This window comes from Callospermophilus lateralis, chromosome 8, assembly GCF_048772815.1.
Source record: "Callospermophilus lateralis isolate mCalLat2 chromosome 8, mCalLat2.hap1, whole genome shotgun sequence".
Classification (NCBI taxonomy): Eukaryota; Metazoa; Chordata; class Mammalia; order Rodentia; family Sciuridae; genus Callospermophilus; species Callospermophilus lateralis.
In genome coordinates, this window is record NC_135312.1 from 110,760,028 (window position 1) to 110,780,895 (window position 20,868).

At 36.1% G+C, this 20,868-nt stretch overlaps 1 protein-coding gene across 1 annotated transcript in view; it reads left to right on the plus strand.

The window, feature by feature from the left end:
* The window catches only part of Map9 (microtubule associated protein 9), a 34,434-nt gene extending 14,426 nt beyond the window's left edge, over positions 1-20,008 (plus strand). The window contains exons 6-14 of the mRNA XM_076865000.2: positions 435-528; positions 2,484-2,716; positions 4,871-4,941; positions 6,491-6,647; positions 7,463-7,552; positions 15,666-15,827; positions 15,955-16,100; positions 16,737-16,869; positions 19,749-20,008. Of these exons, the coding sequence (XP_076721115.1) occupies positions 435-528; positions 2,484-2,716; positions 4,871-4,941; positions 6,491-6,647; positions 7,463-7,552; positions 15,666-15,827; positions 15,955-16,100; positions 16,737-16,869; positions 19,749-19,871 (1,209 nt within the window). The 3' untranslated portion in view covers positions 19,872-20,008. The remainder of the gene's footprint in view (positions 1-434; positions 529-2,483; positions 2,717-4,870; positions 4,942-6,490; positions 6,648-7,462; positions 7,553-15,665; positions 15,828-15,954; positions 16,101-16,736; positions 16,870-19,748) is intronic.
* The last annotated feature ends 860 nt before the right edge of the window (positions 20,009-20,868 follow it).

Below are 20,868 nucleotides of genomic sequence, written 5' to 3' on the forward strand. Positions count from 1 at the left end.
ATTTTTACCTCTAGTGGCTTATGCTTTTTTATGTAATTTTTAAAATTTATATATGACAGCAGAATGCGTTATAATTCTTATTACACATGTAGAGCACAATTTTTCATATCTCTGGTTGTACACATAGTATATTCACACCAATTTGTGTCTTCATACATGTACTTTGGATAGTAATGATCATCACATTCCACCATCATTAATAACCCCATGCCCTCTCCCTTCCCCTCCAACCCCTCTGCCCTACCTAGAGTTCGTCTATTCCTCCCATGCTCCTAATCCATGTCCCACTATGAAGGCTTAATGCTTTTTGAGGTTTCAGCAGCAAACTTCCAATAATGCAGATTCCAAAGTTATAAGATGGTTTTAATAATGCTATGATGTCCATAAATACTTGGAGCGAAACTTACATGTTAAATACATTTTTTATTAAACAGGATCCATTGTTATCAAGTTTATCGTCATCAGCTCTTAAAGAAAGTCTTGGAAATTCTTTTTCACTGACACCTGAGGGAAAAGCATCTATAGAAGGTAATTACATTCTAATTAATGTGTATTATTTATGAACTCTGTGTTGTTTAGGACACTGTAAGAAAAATGATACTTTTCACGGTTACAGGGAAAATATATATTTGTGTTTCCCTGGTTTTTTCAATCCTGACTGCATAGTTAACTGTATGACTTTAAGTGCAGAAATAATCACTCACTGCCTCAGTTTCCCTAAATCTTGCCTGTCTCAAAAGACTATTGTGGGGCCGGGGTTGTGGCTCAGTGGTAGAGCGCCCCTCTAACACAGGCGAGGTGCTGGGTTCAAGCCTCAGCACCACATTTAAAAAATAATAATAATTAATTAAATATATTTAAAAAAAGACTATTGTGAAAATTAAATGATAGAGTACAATTTAGCCACTGGCACTAGCCTACTTCTAGGCACAAATGGAATGATCACTTAAAGTGAATTATTATACTATGCATATTGCTGCAATGGTCTATATAGTATACATATGGCTAGATGGGCTTCCGAGGTTTAACCTTGGTTTGAATCTAGCACCTCTACATGAGCAAAGTAACAAGCCTCTCTGACTTTGTATAATGTTTTTTTAAAGTGTGGATAATAATAATATCTACCTTATAGGGTGGTTGTGAAGTGTAAGTAATAATAATAATACATGTAAAACCTTGAACAGTACCATAGTAAGCACATAGTAAATGTGAGGTGTAAGTTGTGAATGTGGTTTGTTTTCTTAGGGCTTAATGAGAGCTAAAAGTCACAGCTGTTTCTAGGACTGGGAGGCATAACTAACATTTATTAGGTGCTTACTATGTAGTATAATTTTTGTCATTTTACAGAGGAGAGAAACTGAGGTGCAGACATTGGGAAACATAGCCAAGGTCAGTGCTGGAGCCAGAGGTGGAATCTTTGGCTCCAAAGTTCTTGTTTGTTTCTCCAAAGAACCCAGTAATGAATTGAATCATGTGCGCTTTTCATGTGAATATATGACTGTAATGATAATGGGATTTTAAAACCATTTACCTCTAAATAAGTTCAAAGGGGAAAAAAGGCCATAATGAAAGCCCTAGAATTAAGACTTCTAATGATGAAAATACAGTTTGGGCCTGCAGGTAGATCCTGGTAGAAATGAAAGTTGGTGATCCCTACAGAGAACACTGATTTCTTTCTGTCAAGCATCCTGAAATGTGGCAGAATCTGAATAAAAGACACAATTCTATAAAAGAACAACCAAGTCCCCTCCTGACATCCCCCTGAACCTGTCCCTGGGAGTACTGAGGGGATAAGGAATAGACCTGCCTTTGGTGCCCTTGGGTATGGGACGGCGCACTGCAGCACCGCATCCTGGTGGGCCTGAACCTAACTGGACTGGCTTTATTCTCTGCATGAAATTACATTCATTCTTGGTTCTCTCTGCATGTATACAGCTCACCTGTGATGCTAGTAACTGCAGTGGCATGCAGATATGTGCCTCCTGTTTTCACAGTTTGTTGTTCCAGCCAAGAGCACCCAGGCTTTAGAACTGAACAGATGTTGCCATCTCGGTTACTTGGTTTATATATCAACTAGTTCTTTTGATGTGTGTTGGTTTGGGGTAGTGATTCCATTATAATTATGACTATGCTACTTATTCAGAGTATTTAGTTTTGTTAAGTGTTTCATTAGATGAAGAGTAGCCATTTTTCTTTCGTAGAACACTTTGGGGGGAAAAATATCATTATGATCATTTTTTTCATATTTTATTTTGCAAGAAAAAAGAGTACATAGGACTGGGGATGTGGCTCAATGGTGGAGCACCTGCCTAGCATGCTTCAGGCCTGAGTTCAATCCCCAGCACCACAAAATAAAAAAATAAAAAATAAAAAAGGAAAAAAAGAGGTTATATACGATCTTCATTTAAAGGAATGTATAGCATCTGCTTATCTACTTTTAATTGAGGAGAAGGTTTTAGTGCTGTTATTCCTTCTCAAAATAGATCAGAATGGAGAATTTCCTGAAAACCATAATTCCTTGAAATTAAATGAAAATGAAGCGAATTCAGATATGGTAAACTGTGTCACTGCTGAACTTGAGAAACCCCAGGAAATTCAAGTGCCTGCTGACAGCCTTGAAGAAGAAAAGGAAAAGGCTGAACTGGTGACAGATGGTGACTCGACAATGGATCCCTTGCTATTTCAGTCTCATACCAACGCAACAGAATCTGCAAAGGTATTTCTACAAACGTATCTCTTTTGTACTACAGCTTGAAACTTGAAAAAGGGCTTGAAAGTGTTGTGTCTTCTGTGTTCTAAACTTCTGTGTTACTTGTGGGAAACTCATCTTTTGATAGCAACATGATGTTGTCAAATGCTTCCCACTTAATTCAGTAGAACTTTATCTTCAAGAAAGATTTTCAGTTAGTATAATGAAACCCAGTGTTCTGTTAAAAATCACCAGTGGTATGGTCATAATGTACTTTATAGTATCTCAGAAATACCTATAACTGTATATGTTTCTATAAGTCTTCCCATTATAGAAAATGTAGCTGTCTGGAACAATTTTTGAGATTTTTGAGATAGTGAAAGCTTTTTTAAATATCATTTGAAAACATTTTAACTATTTTCCTGAAAATCAAGAAATGCTTTTTAGATTATCATGAGGAACATTATTATTAAAATCTTGAGAAACAGATTTATGGCACACAGAATTATGAGGAACATTATTATTAAAGTTATCATGAGGAACATTATTATTAAAATCTTGAGAAACAGATTTATGGCACACAGAATTACTTGTTCCTACAATTAATTGTACCAAAGTACTATACTTTTAAAACGAATAGTATAGCATTTTTACTCTTTATTTCTCCTGAGTTTAGTGTTTATGTTTTTTTACTGCAGTTTGCTAGCAGCAATGCTTATATTACCAGGGGAGGAAAGTAGTTCTGGCAGAACACTAGTGACTGAACAGGACTTTCATAATATATAGGGTTTTTTAAAATTAAATGTATGGGAAAGGATCTTAAGTCACGTTCCAAGTATATTATCCTTAGCTGCCTTCCCCCTAGAAAAAAACTACTGCCGAGTTAGAAATGTATTCATATCCATGTTCTTATTTTACTGCTAGCACCCACCCACCCACCCATCTGTGTAAATAGACAAATTTTTTTTCTTAAAAGAAAGGATAGTTTTAGCTTGGCACAGTGGCACACTTGTATAATCCCAGTGACTCAGTAGGCTGAGGCAGGAGGATTGCTAGTTCAAACCCAGCCTCAGCAATTTAGTGAGTTCCTGAGCAACTCAGTGAGATTCTGTCTTCCTCTCTCTAATAAAATATTTAAACAAAAAAAGAGCTGGAGACATGGCTTGGTGGTTAAGCACCCCTGGGTTCAATCCCTCATACCAAAAACCAAAAGAGATAGCCTTAGCCAGGTGCAATGGGGGTACACTTGTAATCCCAGCTACTAGAGAGGCTGAGGCTAGAGAACTGCAAGTTTGAGGCCAGCCTCAGTGATTTAGCAAGGTCTTAAGCAACTTAGTAAGAACCTCTCTCAAAATAAAAAGGGCTATGGATGTGACCCAGTGGTAAAATACCTCTGGGTTCAATCCCTAGTATCAAAAACTGAAAAAAAAAAAAAAAACAACAACAACAAAAAAAATTAAATAGTGTACAGCTTATAGGTGGAGCCCTTGAAATGCCTAATAGAAGCAATTATAAATTAGAATAAGCAACTTACAGGCTTATTAGAATAAGTAACAAGTAAGATTATAACATTTTTTTTGGCTAGACTCTTGGCTTTATTCTCAGTCTCTACTAAGTGAACTTTCTTAGGTTTGAGTCTAATCATCCCCTTGTTAAAGTATCTTTGTTGGATCCTCATCATGAGAATTAATCCAGAACTCCTCACCACCACCTACTGATTTCACGTGAGTCTTCTCTGACCACGTGTTCCTCCACTCCCCCCACCATTCCCCAGGCTTCAGTACCACTGACTTCTTGTGTTTTTCAAAAATCACTCTGGGGCTCTAAGCACTTCTCCTTTCATCCCACAGATCATCACGTGAGCCCTTTCCTCATCAGTCTCTGATCAGCATTACAGCAGCCTCTCAGCCCCTTTCTTGTCACTCTGTTGTTGTCCCACTTTCACCTCCTTCGTGAGTCACATTTGTTTATGATTATGGCCAGTCACTCCTCTCTGAAAGTTAGTATCCCTGAAGGCCTTTCATTCACAGCTTTGTACCCAAAACCTTCTGTGCTTGACACATGCTAGATGCATAAAAAGTATTGCTTTACTAACAGTTTCATCTCTAAGCCTAACCGTGATTGTTCTGGTGAATAATCCATCTATGGATTATTAAAATGATTAAATCTTCTATTTAACAGAAGGTGATCGAAGATAAAAATATGAAGAATAAAAAGTCCACAAACAACAGAGCATCCAGTGCAGGTGGCAGGTAATTAAGTCATCAACATACCTCATTCTTGGGTTTTCATTCCAGCAAGACTCATTTAAATTTAAATTTTATAAAGTAAATTTGATTTGGCATTGTGGATTTTCTCTTAATTTTTTTCACCTCTCAGATGACTGGAATAGATACTTCATTATTAATCCCTACAGTGGATTATATTCTTTTATAGCAAATAATAAAAATAATAAAATGTTTACATCTATTCCTGATTGTTTTAAAGCCTGGAATATACATAATACATTCATTCTCCAGGATCTTCCCTCAAAGGACATTTTTCTTCTTCTTTAATGTCATTGCATGGCTCTTAGAATAGAGCTTCTTCTGTTTTTGCTGAGATATTAGATATAAAGTGATAGTAAAGCTGAAGTCCAGCATTATTCTTCTCTATAAGTATCTTTGTTTAACACATAAAAAATTGTACCTAAAGTCTCTGGGTTTTATGGACTAAGTGGGTTTTATGGACTACTGTGACAAGAATTGATACAGGTTCATATGTATTGCTGCTGATGACTATTGCTAACTTCTCTGTGCTAATCAAAACCTTCTGCATCTTTTATTCAGATTATGATTATAATTAGTCAAGTAGAGCAGGGCCAGCCACTTAGGTACATGGTTAGTAAGTACTGTTTTTAGACATTGTAGGCAGTTGAGTCCCTGTTGTTCACTGCTCAGTTCTGCCCCGTATCAGGAAAGCAGGAGTTGCCCATACATAAATGCAGGAACAGATCTGTGGTGCATTCAACTTTATTTATCAAGCCACAGGTTGCCCAGGTTGTCTCTTAACCCCTGACAGAGGGTACTATATTTTCTAACTTTATATTTAGAATGGTTTATGTAACAGAAAGTATTATAAGAAAATGTTAAAAAGTGCTTAAAACCCACTTTGTTAATATTATTTTCTCTGTATAACTTGAAATATGACCCATTTTTTAAAATCTTTTAGTTGTAGATGGATACAATATCTTTATTTATTTATTTTTATGTGGTGCTGAGGATCCAACCCAGTGCCTCACAAGGGCAAGGCAAGAGCTCTACCACTGACCAACTGCCCTAGCCCCCGTGTTTTTTTGTTTGTTTGTTTTTGTTTTTATTTTTGTTTTTTAAGAGAGAGAGTGAGAAAGAGAGAGAGAATTTTTTTAATAATTATTTTTTAGTTTCGGTGGACACAACATCTTTGTTTGTATGTGGTGCTGAGGATCGAACCCAGCGACCCGCACATGCCAGGCGAGCGCGCTACTGCTTGAGCCACATCCACAGCACCCCCACCCCGTATTTTTTTGAAAGGTTTTAATTGTTAACACCTAAAAAGTACAGCTTAAAATTGTATCACTTAAAGTTATAAAGTTTAAGTTAGATTGAATAGCACTCTTCGTACACTAAGAAACTACTTTTTAGCTATATCATTATGAAAGTAATTATAACGTATTAAATAAATTACAATAGTTTTGAAATATAGGTGCATGTATTCTAATAGATCTCTCTTCTATCAATTGCAATTGAAATACTTTATCTTGATTCATTTGAAATTTTTCAGATTAATGACCTCTGAGTTTTTAAAGAAATCCAGTTCTATAAGGAGAAGTCCATCAGCAACTACCTCTTCTCACTATCTGGGGACTTTGAAAGTCTTGGACCAAAAGCAGAGTTTAGAACCTGACAGAGCAGATCACATAAGGGCAGCTGTTTATCAGGTAAAAAGAATTAATAATTTCCATATCAAAGAATGAAAAGACTTTACCAGAAATTTTGATGCTTTGGTGGTGGTGGTCTTGATCTTGTTTCGGTCTTATAATTTTTGATTTGTTTTGTGTGCTTGAGGTTGAACGCAGGGCCTCACAAATGCTTATCATGCCCTCTACCACTGAGCTGCACTCCCAGCCCCAAAAAAGTATGGTTTGATACTTAATTTGGGGCGGAGGAAAGTTTCCTTTAAAATACTTAAGCAAACCAAAGCTAGTTTACTGAATTATTAGCTTCTGTGCTTTTTTTTTTTTAAAGATGATCATTGTCATTTCCAAGAGGAGAAACCATAATAATTTATAGAAATATAACAAAAGCTGAAATATTATAAGATATATGTTTTATCCTTTCTCATCCTAAAATTTTATATTGTTTATGAACAAAAGTAGTTCCTAAAGTTTTCTCTTCAGAAACATTGTTAATTTATACAGAAAAAAGATTTTCTCAATTTTTTTCAGTTTCAGTAAGAGTCACTTTTTGTTTGTTATACAGAAGAGTATACTTTATGAAATGGTACAAGTAATTTTGGGGAAAATTTTTGATATATTTGGCCACTATATTAAATATTTGAAGACAATATTGTTAGTAGTAATTTTCTTGAATATCCTCAAGTTTTATTAGGAAAAAGAAAAATGATACCAGTTTAAAATTTAAGAACTTTATATTTTGCTTTTTAAAGCTTTGTCAAGTATTTTGAATATAGTTAAGATTTCTAATTCATTTGGTATACTTTGAATAGCATAGAACCTTTTCTTTATTCTAACAGGAGTGGTTGGAAAAGAAAAATGTATATCTTCATGAAATGCACAGAATAAAAAGGATTGAGAGTGAAAACTTAAGAATCCAAAATGAACAGGTATTTGTGAAATAAAGAAGTCGAAAATGTTCTGGACTGTTATGTCAGTAAAGTATCTGTGAATGTTTAACATTTCTAAATCAAATGTTTTTTAAATGTTGAAATAAGTTGTATATAAAAGACTTGATTTCTGATTTTATTTCTCTGGTACTTTATATAATTTTAGTTGGTCATAAATAGAACTTTTTATATACAGACAGATTTTTATTTTATTTATTATGCATAGGATAGATATGGCATAACTAATTTTGAACTTCTTACTGTTTGTAACCATCTAATTCACTTTTAAAAATTGCCATCAGTTAGCCAAGAATACAAAGGGTCTTCAGACATCTATCTTTAGTTTTCCTCTTTTTTTTTTTTTTTTATTGGTTGTTCAAAACCTTACAGAGCTCTTGACATATCATATTTCATACATTAGCATACATTTGCTTCAAGTGAGTTATGAACTCCCATTTTTACCCCAAATACAGATTGCAGAATCATATCTGTTACACATCCACATTTTTACATAATGCCATACTAGTAACTCTTGTATTCTACTACCTTTTCTATCTTCTACTATCCCCCCTTCCTTGCCCTCCCATCTTCTCTCTCTATCCCATCTACTGTAATTCATTTCTCACCTTATTTATTTTCCCATTTCCCTCACAACCTCTTATATGTAATTTAGTATTACAATGAGGGTCTCCCTCCATTTCCATGCAATTCCCCTTTTCTCTCCCTTTCCCTCCCACCTCATGTCTCTGTTTAATGTTAATCTTTTCTTCCTGCTCTTCCTCCCTGCTCTATTCTTAGTTGCTCTCGTTATATCAAAGAAGACATTTGGTATTTGTTTTTTAGGGATTGGCTAGCTTCACTAAGCATAATCTGCTCTAGTGCCATCCATTTCCCAGCGAATTCCATGATTTTGTCATTTTTTAGTGTTGCGTAATACTCCATGGTGTATAGATGCCACATTTTTTTAATCCATTCATCCATTGAAGGGCATCTGGGTTGGTTCCACAGTCTAGCTATTGTGAATTGTGCTGCTATGATCATTGATGTGGCAGTATCCCTATAGTATGCTCTTTTAAGGTCCTCAGGGAATAGTCTCCTGGGTCAAATGGTGGTTTCATTCCCAGCTTTCCCAGGAATCTCCATACTGCTTTCCAAATTGGCCGAACCAGTTTGCAGTCCCACCAGCAATGTACATGAGTACCCTTTTCCCCACATCCTCTCCAGCACTTGTTGTTGTTTGACTTCATAATGGTTGCCAATCTTACTGGAGTGAGATGGTATCTTAGGGTGGTTTTGATTTGCATTTCTCTGACTGCTAGAGATGGTGAGCATTTTTTCATGTACTTGTTGATTGATTGTATGTCCTCCTCTGAGAAGTGTCTGTTCAGGTCCTTGGCCCATTCGTTGATTGGGTTATTTGTTATCTTATTGTCTAATTTTTTGAGTTCTTTGTATATTCTGGATATTAGGGCTCTATCTGAAGTGTGAGGAGTAAAAATTTGTTCCCATGATGTAGGCTCCCTATTTACCTCTCTTATTGTTTCTCTTGCTGTGAAAAAGCTTTTTAGTTTAAGTAAGTCCCATTTGTTGATTCTTGCTATTAACTCTTGTGCTATGGGTGTCCTATTGAGGAATTTGGAGCCTGACCCCACAATATGTAGATCGGAGCCAACTTTTTCTTCTATCAGACGCAGAGTCTCTGATTTGATATCAAGGTCCTTGATCCATTTTGAGTTAACTTTTGTGCATGGTGAGAGGAGGGTGTTCAGTTTCATTTTGTTGCATATGGACTTCCAGTTTTCCCAACACCATTTGTTGAAGATGCTATCCTTCCTCCATTGCATGCTTTTAGCCCCTTTATCAAATATAAGATAGTTGTAACTTTGTGGATTAGTCTCTGTGTCCTCTATTCTGTACCATTGGTCCACCCTCCTGTTTTGGTACCAGTACCATGCTGTTTTTGTTACTATTGCTCTGTAATATAGTTTGAAATCTGGTATCGCTATACCGCCTGATTCACACTTCCTGCTTAGAATTGCTTTTGCTATTCTGGGTCTTTTATTTTTCCATATGAATTTCATGATTGCTTTCTCTATTTCTACAAGCAATGCCTTTGGGATTTTGATTGGCATTGCATTAAACCTATAGAGAACTTTTGGTAATATCGCCATTTTGATGATGTTAGTTCTGCCTATCCATGAACAGGGTATATTTTTCCATCTTCTAAGATCTTCTTCTACTTCTCTCTTTAGGGTTCTGTAGTTTTCATTGTATAAATCTTTCACCTCTTTTGTTAGTTTGATTCCCAAGTATTTTATTTTTTTTGAGGATATTATGAATGGAGTGTTTTTCCTCATTTCCGTTTCAGAAGTTTTGTCGCTGATATACAGAAATGTCTTTGATTTATGCGTGTTGATTTTATATCCTGCCACTTTGCTGAATTCATTTATTAGTTCTAGTAGTTTTTTTGTAGACCCTTTTGTGTCTTCTAGGTATAGAATCATGTCATCCGCAAATAGTGATAATTTAAGTTCTTCTTTTCCAATTTTTATGCCTTTAATTTCTTTCGTTTGTCTAATTGCTCTGACCAGTGTTTCGAGAACTATATTGAATAGAAGTGGTGGTAGAGGGCATCCCTGTCTTGTTCCAGATTTTAGGGGGAATGCCTTCAATTTTTCTCCATTCAGAATGATGCTAGCCTGAGGCTTAGCATAGATAGCTTTTACAATGTCAAGGTAAGTTCCTGTTATCCCTAATTTTTCTAATGTTTTGAACATAAAGGGATGCTGTACTTTGTCGAATGCTTTTTCTGCGTCTATCGAGATGATCATATGGTTCTTATCTTTAAGTCTATTGATGTGGTGAATATCATTTATTGATTTCCGTATATTGAACCATCCTTGCATCCCAGGGATGAATCATACTTGATCATGGTGCACAATTTTTTTGATGTGCCCTTGTATCCGATTCGCCAGAATTTTATTGAGGATTTTTGCATCTAGGTTCATCAGAGATATTGGTCTGTAGTTTTCTTTCTTTGAGGTGTCTTTGTCTGGTTTGGGAATCAATGTGATGTTGGCCTCATAGAATGAATTTGGAAGAGCTCCCTCTTTTTCTATTTCCTGAAATAACTTGAAAAGTATTGGTATTAATTCTTCTTTAAAGGTTTTGTAAAACTCTGCTGTATACCCATCCGGTCCTGGGCTTTTCTTGGTTGGTAGTCTTTTGATTGCTTCTTCAATTTCATCCATTGATATTGGTCTGTTCAAATTGTGTGTATCCTCCTGACTGAGTCTTGGCAAATCATATGTCTTAAGAAATTTATCGATGTCTTCACTATCCTCTATTTTATTGGAATATAGGTTTTCAAAATAATTTCTAATTGTCTTCTGTATTTCTGTAGTATCTGTTGTGATATTGCCTTTTTCATCCCATATGTTAGTAATTTGAGTTCTCTCTCTTCTTCTCTTCGTTAGCATGGCTAAGGGTCTGTCAATCTTATTTATTTTTTCGAAGAACCAACTTTTAGTTTTGTTAATTTTTCAGTAGTTTCTTTTGTTTCAATTTCGTTAATTTCTGCTCTGATTTTAATTTATTTCTTGCCTTCTGCTGCATTTTCTGTTGTTTTGTTCTTCCTTTTCTAGGGCTTTGAGATGAAGTGTGAGCTCATTTATTTGTTGGTTTTTCCTTTTTTTGAGGAATGACCTCCAGGCGATGAATTTCCCTCTTAAAACTGCTTTCATTGTGTCCCATAGATTCTGATAAGTTGTGTCTGTATTTTCATTTATCTCTAAGAATTTTTTGATTTCCTCCTTTATGTCTTCTGTAACCCCTTGATCGTTCAGTAACATATTGTTCATTTTCCATGTGATATAGGATTTGCCCATCCTTCTTTTATCATTGATTTCCAGTTTCATTCCATTATGATCGGATAAAATGCATGGAATTATCTCCACCCCTTTATATTTACTGAGGGTTGCCCTATGGCATAATATATGGTCTATTTTTGAGAAGGATCCATGTGCTGCTGAGAAAAAAGTATATCCACTTGATGATGGTTGATATATTCTATATATGTCAGTTAAGTCTAGGTTATTGATTGTGGTATTGAGTTCTATAGTTTCTTTATTCAACTTTTGTTTGGAGGATCTGTCCAATGGTGAGAGAGGTGTGTTGAAGTCACCCATAATTATTGTGTTGTGGTCAATTTGATTCTTGAACTTGAGGAGAATTTGTTTTATGAACGTCGCAGCACCATTATTTGGTGAATAAATATTGATAATTGTTATATCTTGTTGGTGAATGGTTCCTTTTAACAGTGTATAGTGTCCTTCCTTATCCCTTTGGATTACCTTAGTCTTGAAGTCGATTTTATTCGATATGAGGATGGCCACCCCTGCTTGCTTGCGAGGACCGTGTGCGTGGTATATATTTTCCCAACCTTTCACCTTCAGCCTGTTATGTCTTTCCAGTCAGATGTGTCTCCTGGAGGCAGCATATTGTTGGATTTGTTTTTTTATCCATGTTGCCAGTCTATGTCGCTTTATTGGAGAGTTTAAACCATTAACGTTTAGAGTTACTATTGATATATGATTTATACTTCCAGCCATGTTTGATTATTTATCTTTTTTTTTTTAATTTAGTTTGTTTCTCCATGATTAGCTTTCCCCCCTCCGTCTGTCTTTACTGAGTTACTTCTCACTGTTGGCTTTGGTTATTGTTTTTTCTTTCTTCCTCGTGTAGTGTTTTGCTCAAGATGCTTTGCAATGCTGGTTTTCTGGCTGCAAATTCTTTTAGCTTTTGTTTATCATGAAAGATTTTTATTTCGTTGTTGTATCTGAAGCTTAATTTTGCTGGATACAGAATTCTTGGTTGGCATCCATTGTCTTTCAGTGTTTGAAACACGTTGTTCCAGGATCTTCTCGCTTTCAGCGTCTGTGATGAAAAATCCGTTGTTAACCTTATTGGTTTACCCCTGAATGTAATCTTCCTCCTTTCTCTTGTAGCTTTTAATATTTTCTCTTTGTTCTGTATATTGGATATCTTCATAACAATGTGTCTTGGCGTTGGTCTACTTTGATTTTGTATGTTCACTGTCCTGTATGCATCTACAATTTGTATATCTGTTTCCTTTATTATTTCTGGAAAGTTTTCTGTAATTATTTCATGTAGCAGGTTACTCATTCCCTTGGTTTGAATCTCTATACCTTCCTCTACCCCGATGACTCTTAAATTTGGTTTTTTAATGTTATCACATATCTCTTGGGTGTTTCTCTCGTGATTTTTAACCAGCCTATCTGAGTTGGCTAGACTCTTTTCAAGATGATATATTTTGTCTTCATTATCTGATGTTCTGGCTTCTACTTGCTCCACTCTATTAGTGATACTCTCATTTGAGATTTTAATTTGGTTTATAATTTCCTTCATTTCTAAGATTATTGTTTGATTCTTTTTTATTATCTCTATCTCCTGATAAAGATGCTTAACTTCTTCTTTTATCTGTTTATGTAATTCATTCTCAATGTGTTCTTTCGCTGCTTGAATTTTCTGTCTCATATCCTCTTTAAGATTCTATTCCATCTGTCTAAGGTATTCCTTGAGTTCTTTTTGTGACCATTTTTCTGATGAATCTATATCCTCCTGAATATTTAGACTGTCCTGCATTGTTTGTACTCCTTTCCTTCCTTGCTTTTTCATGTTGCTCACGCTGGTTCTATTTCTGTTTGACTGCTGAGTTGCTGTTTACTCCTATAAATTTATTTGATGCTTGGGAGGAAAGGTATTATAAGGTAAGGGAAGAAGTCACCAAAGAGAATGAGAGTAAGCAGGTAGAATTCAAGGAAGGAGGAATACGAGAATTGAAAAGAAATGAAAAGAGAGAAGAAAAGAAGAAAGAGAGAAAAGAAATAGAAAGTTTAAAAGAATTAAAAAGAAATAATGATAGTAATAATAAAAATGAAAATTAATATTAAAAAAATAAAATAAAATGAATAAAAAAATTTTTTTAAGAAAAAAAACATCAACAACAACAACAACAACAAAACAAAAACAAAACAAAAACAAAAACAAAAACAAAAATTTTTTTAATAAATGCAGTCTTAGAGTTCGATTCACTATTCTTCCAGTAGGTGGAGCTGTGCCCACCGGGCCAATCTTCTCCTTTCAGTAGGCAGGAGCCAGTCACTGTGCAGCAGCTCTTCCTCCCAGACTGGGCAGGTCTCCAATCCTTAGTGCACCGGTGAAGCTCACCACAATACTGGCTATACGCCAGGTCTGCTGCTCCTGTGAGCCCTGTTTTCATGAACGCCTGGGCACATTCTCCCTGTTTGCCATTCCCTTGGACCCTAAGTTTGTAGAGCTTGGGGCTGAGAACCCCCAGCGAATTTGCTTCCCCTCTGGTAGCCACGCCCCTGGAAGCTGGTGCAAGAGACCTCAGTTGTCAGCACTGGTGGTAGCAGTAGCCAGGAGTTCCGAGCAGCGGGTCCTGGGCCACTCCTGATTCCCCCGTGCGGGCAGGGCTGTTCGAAGAGCTGGACGGGCGGGCCTGTTTGCCGTGTGGGCGGGGCCTTTTGCAGAGCCCGTTGGCCGGGAGCTGTTCACAAGGGGGGGGGTTGTCGTTTGTAGCACCAAACCGGCCAGGGGTGGGGTTCGTTTGCAGCGCCGAGCCGCCAGAGGCGGTTCACAGAGCCGGGCCGGCGGGGGCCTAGTCAGGCCGCGGCCGTTTGTACGTTGGCTGCAATGTGTGGGCAGCGACAGATCGGCGGCAGCCGGCGGGACTGTGTCCCTGCTCCCCGTTGCCGAGATTCACTCGTCTGGGACAAACTGACCCCTCCAATAGACTTACTAATTCCTGGCAGGTCTCCTTTCAGCGGAATTTTGCTGGAAGTTTCTCAGAAGGTCGCATGTAGGTGTATTAATGGGACTCTCTGATCCCATTACTGTGGAGGCATTGAAGGTGCTGCCTCCTCGCCGGCCACCATGTTGGGTCCCTTTTAGTTTTCCTCTTATCGCTCTTGAGTTTTAGGTGTGTCTTCAAGACTATACCTGAGTTCTTGACCCACGTTCCATCCCATGGACCCAAACTGGACTCTTGTTCCAGTCCCTCCTGAACTTTCAATCTCTTCCTCTCAGTCCTGCCTAATAGGCCACAATGCTCAGCTCTTCCTGTCTTGTAAAGTAAAATCTCTGAAAAACCCCTTCATTGTCTGCTCAATACGAAAACTGATTGAGAGAGATGTTTTCAAATTGAACAGCACTATGACAAATCCGTCTGTATGAGCAGACCTCTGTCGCTGGGCTGTGTACCTGTCCCCACACTGGGGGCATTACATGGCTGTGGGCAGTGTTGTAGCCCTTCACACTGTAGCTGCACAGTACTTTACTTCTCAGTTGAGTTTCCTCCATGAAAAGTTTTATGTCATTTAATGATAATATTCTAAGTCAATTATTGGATATTATGTGATAATATCCTTGCTGTACCATCACATACATATTTTCCAGTCTGACATATTTTCAACATTTAAAACATGTTAGTGTGGTAACAAATTTATGTCTTGATATCATTCAAACCAAAAATCTGTTCTTACTATATGACTTGGCCTATTTACCTTCCCCTTATTTATAAGCCTATAATTTTCCAGAATTTTTTGACTGAACATTTTTATAATACCCCTTAACGTATTAGAGTTTATTTTGATAGCACTTATTTTGTGCATTTCCAGAAATAATAAATTTCCTGCTTCTGACTAATATTAAGTGAGTATCTGAGAAATGTTTTTAGAAAAAGGATATTTTCACACACACACCCCCCTTTTTTTTTGAGACAGGGTCTCATTAAGTTGCTGAGGCTGGTCTTAAATCTTCAGTTCTCTCACCTCAACCTCCCAAGTTGCTGGGAGTGTAAGTGTGTGCCACTACTCCTGGCTTGGATATTTTTGGAAATAAATTGCCTAAACCATTCTAAATAAATTATCTACTTTGGAACTTAATATCTTTATGTGATGATTATCTGGGAATTAAAGAGAAATATACATATATTTGTATATGTATGTACGTTAAGATTTGTGTGTCTACTCCTACATTACCTGTATACCTATTATTTTTTCCAAAATAGAAAAAAGCTGCCAAGAGAGAAGAAGCATTAGCATCATTTGAGGCCTGGAAGGCCATGAAAGAAAAGGAGGCCAAGAAAATAGCTGCCAAAAAGAGGCTTGAGGAGAAAAACAAGAAGAAAACTGAGGAAGAAAATGCTGTGAGGAAAGGAGAAGCCCTACAGGTATTCACAAGCTTTAAACACCTTACTTAGCTATTTTTAAACATATGAAACCAAAATCAATGCTTAACAATATTTTTGCTTATTTTATAATATTCATAGTAAGAAATTCATTCTGAACTTTTTTTAGGCTTTTGAAAAATGGAAAGAGAAAAAAATGGAATATCTTAAAGAGAAAACTAAAAAGGAAAAAGAATATGAAAGAGCAAAGAAACAGAAAGAAGAGGAAACTGTTGCTGAGAAAAAGAAAGATAATTTAACTGCTGTTGAAAAATGGTAATCCAAAATCTAAAAAAAAATCTTCTGATAGATTTAATGACAGTTGAGGCTTTTCTAAAATTTATTTACTTGATATTTTAGTGAGCTTTTTTTGCGTCAATGACCAAAAAGACCTGACAAGAACAATTAATGGAGGAAAAGTTTATTTGGGGTCTCATGGTTTCAGAGGTCTTAGTCCACAGGTGTCTGACTCCCTTCTTTGAAGCCCAAGGTGAGGCAGAACATCATGGGAGCAGAGTGTGGTAGAAGAAGCAGGAAGTGGCCGCCAAGAAACACAGAAACACCGAGAAAAAAAGAGCTCTCCTCACCAGGGACAAAATAGAAAACCCCAGAGGCACACCCACAATGACCCACCTCCTCTAGCCACGCCCTATCTGCCTACAGTTACTAACAGTTAATCCCTGTCACGGGGGTTAATTCTCTGATTAAATTAAGGCTCCCCAACCCATCATTTCACCTCTAAACTTGTTTGCATTATCTCACACCTGAGGTTTTGGGGGACACCACCCACCTAAACCGGAGCTCTTGATATGTACTAATGCCTCTCAATCTCATTCTTTGCCAGGGCTGTTTTAGGGAATCTTTATTATCTATTCTCCTTTAACTTCCGGTGTCTTATATCATCCTACATAGGAATGAAAAAAAGGAAGCTTTTTTCAAGCAAAAGGAAAAAGAGAAAATAAATGAGAAAAGGAAGGAAGAACTGAAAAGAGCTGAGAAAAAAGATAAAGATAAACAAGCTATCAATGAATATGAAAAATGGCTGGTAGGTATTTGCTAAACCACTGGTATTTTTTAAATGCCCTTTTGTGCCTTTTCTCTTCCTAAATCCCTGTACCCCATACCTATTGACTGTTTCTCCTGGAACTGCCTTGTTGACTCCATTCTCTCCTTCTGTACATATCATATCTTCTTCTATTTATCATTTCTGTTAATGCTTTGACTGCTCCCTCAAACTCCCAGGCTGAAACTCCAGTTACACTTTCCTCCATCACTGCATTCCCACATTCAGCCTTTTACCAGTCACCCCCATTCTTCCTTGCTGTAGTTCTTGCATCTGACACCAATATACTAAGTGCATCTAACATACCAAGTACTTTCAGGTTATTTTAGGTGAAAATTGATTATGACACATAATAACACTAATGGGTGAGGAAGTTATTCCATTTTTTATTCTTTTTGTTTATTTATTTTTATTTCTGATAATGTCAAGAAGAAAGTCTTATTTGTTTTTAAATGAAAGACAGTAAGTTTGAGGTTTAGAAGGAATAGTATCTAGCTGGATTTTAATATAGTTGGTTTCAACTTACTAGCTATGATACTCTTTTCAAATTCTCATTCTGCTAGTTGAGAAATGTCACCATGGGTCTTTTTTATTTGTATTTCTCTAATTAAACTTGAGTATGTTTTCATTTATAGAAGACTGAAAAGGACTACCTCATTCATACCTCTCTTCATATCTTTTGCTATGTGTGAATAATAGTATGTGCATGGATTTTGCATCACCTAATTGTTATTGAGACATTTATCTACCCATGTATGTACTGATGAAAAATGCATAGATAACTTATCACAATGCCTCTCTTCCCAAGCTATCGATCTGCAGAGGCAGGGTTTTCCAAGGGTTTCTCTGATCTTGCTTCTCTTTGAGGAATACAAGGAAATCATCAGTAGGAGGAAACCACCAAACTTTGTAGTGTTAGCAGAGAAGTAAAGAAGTGGAGAGATAATGAGTGGAAAGACCAAGGTTATTAACATTAGATATAGGGAGATAAATGTTCAGTTTTCATACTAATCCCCAGAAACTCAGCTATTTCATTGAAGATAGTATGTGCAGTGAAATAACATGGTTCTATAATTCATCTGGTATAATAAAAAGGTAAAAATGTGAAAGATTACATTTCCAAAATAATATGAAACTGAACTCTTCCTCAGTCAAGCAATAAAATACAAACTTCCCCTTCCACTCCTTTGCGAAGCAGCATTCTTTCTACCTTCTGCAATATTCCCATTATGTGGCAGGATATGTAAACTTAAATGAAAAATCAGCTCTCAGCTTGGCATTTCAACCCAGCTCTGGTCCCCCATTTTCTGCTTCTCTTCATATCTAAACTGGTAAAGTTTTGCACCACTTCCACAGTGCTACTAACCCTTTTCAGCCTCTTCCATTCTAGTCTTGTCTCTGTCTCCATCATTAAACCAAGATCATGCTTGGAAAGTCACAGGTTTTCCAGTGCTTCTAGCCAATCTAACGTTTGCTTTCCTGTCCCCATTTTCCAAAACTCTCAGTCTGCTACATGGCTGTTTCCTCCTCTTCCTCCTACCTCCAGCTCCAGCCTTCCCTCTCCAGGTAACTTGTTGCATTTTTTTTTTTTTTAAACCTAAGTTCTAAACACTGACATGGCCTGCAAAGCTCCATATGATGTTGTTCATCTCCCTTTTTTATTCTCTTTGGCCCCTCTCTCCTTTATCTAACCAAGTTTGGTCTCACTTTAAAGTGACTTTCCCTAAATCCCCTTTCTTTTCAAAGTAAGTGCTCTCTTTTATTCTTTATCATAATACTTATTTTTATATTTCATAGAAATTCATACAATTTGGAATTATGTGTTGTGTATTTACTTGTTCATTATCCGTACATTTTGAAGCTTATCAGGATCCATATCTGTGTGTTTGGATTTTATAATCACTTTATACTTGACCCACAGTAAGAGCTATCCATGTTTATAATTGACTGAATAAACAGAAATCGAGGCAGCATTGTGCCAATAGAATAATAGACCCTTATGTCACCTCACAACCTGGCATATGTTAGAATGTGATATATGATAAGCATCAAATGATAAGCATCAAATCAAAGTAATGATGAATTCAGTACAGTGAGGGGGAGAGAAAGATATGGTGGAGGCCAGATTCAGAGAACTTCAGAAATACTGGCCATATTTCCTTTTCTTTAATTTCATTTGAGTTTTGATGACATTAACATTTAAGTGGTTTTCTATGGCTTAAATATTTATTAATGCTTTTTTTGGTAAAGTTAAGGGTTAATGAAGGTAATGTTGATAAAATATTTGATGTAAAGATAATATTTATTTGAAAATACACAAAGTACTAAAAATGAAAGACCCCAGTACCCATATAGTTAGATGGGCCAAATAATCAGACAGAAAATTTATTCAACCAGTAAAGAAATGTTTGAATATATACTTAAGTTCAATAAAAACACAAACATGAAATAGAACTTTAATTTATTGGTAAAAATATGGAGGATCTCTTGCTATGCTGACACATGCAAGTTTTACATCTAGTAAATTTACTTCTGAGCATCAGTTCTCAGAAAGTAATCACCAACTTCTAACAATTACTGTTTTTTCAGCTATAGAATTATAGGTGTGTTTTTCCTATTTTGAAGAAATTTTAATATCATCATTTTTAATATTACAAAAATGGAGTGACATAAACACCTTTTGATAGTATACAGATACAGTAGCAATATTCCCTAGCTTCTGTTCCTTTACAACCAGTTAAGCCAGGAAATAGTATAGAAGAATCTTAAAATGGATTATTTTGTTCTTCAGCAAGCAGCCTGATTTAAAATAATGTTCACATATGTGTCTAAATACATAGTTTTCTGTTTTTTTTCTTTAGGAAAAGAAAGAAAGACAGGAAAGAATTGAACGAAAGCAAAAGAAACGCCATTCATTTCTTGACCACGAGGCACTTCCTCCATGGAGCCCTCCTAGTAGAACTGTGTTCTCAAAAGTCTTTTGACAATCCTTGTTCTTATTTACCAACTTGCCAATTTTAGTCACGGGTTTAGAACATTCATTCAATTACTTATAGTTGGAAAAATCTATTTTAATTAAATGGCAGGCCTTTCTGTTAAAATGAAAAAGATACTTTGGACTTTAATCAGTAAAAGCATTTTTGAAATGTAGATAAACTGCCTCAAATGAAAAGCTAATAATCAGGTTGCTCTTACTATGAAAATGCATAAAGCTTTATATGTCCTGATAATTCTGAAAGTGGAATGCTCCTTGATCACTTTCATTAACCTCTGCACGCAATTTAAATATGTTAAGCCCAATAAAAACTAGGAAACCATCTAGGTACTCTAATCATAGAAATAATTGGATTCGTCGATGATCATGCATTTGGATTCAGGTTTTTTAATGAATGTATGGTGGGGAGTGTGCATATATTATTTCTTCTAAAACTGATGTTTAGCTAAAAGCAGTTGCCTGTGCACTGTGCAAGTTAGAATTTTGGTCAATTGAGGCCATAGTTCAATAAAACTGTAATCGGTGAGGCATTTAATTTATTTAAGAATTTTACCTACTATTTAATATGTGCGTACTTTACTCCAGGCTTAAATGACAATCATAGGCACTTTATAATGAAAGCTTTCTCTCTAAATTCTATCTCACTTTATTTACTAGTTCACGGATACCAAAAGACAGCAATTTCATGGTAGTGATATACTTATACATTAGTTATGGAAATTCCACAGGAGTTCAAGGTCATTATCATAATTTTCTACAATAAAGCCATAAAAGTTATGAAGGTGACACTTGTCCTTTTCACTAATCCAGACGTAAAGTCTGTATTTAGAAAACAGCTAAATGAGAAAGTAACTTTGTAAAAAATATCCAAAGAACTTTTATTCATTTCTTTGTTCTCTGCAATTCCTTATATTAACTAGTCTCATACTTGACCTGGTCTCAGAGTTGAAATGCTGCTTTAATCAATAATTCAGTGCAGAGAAAAA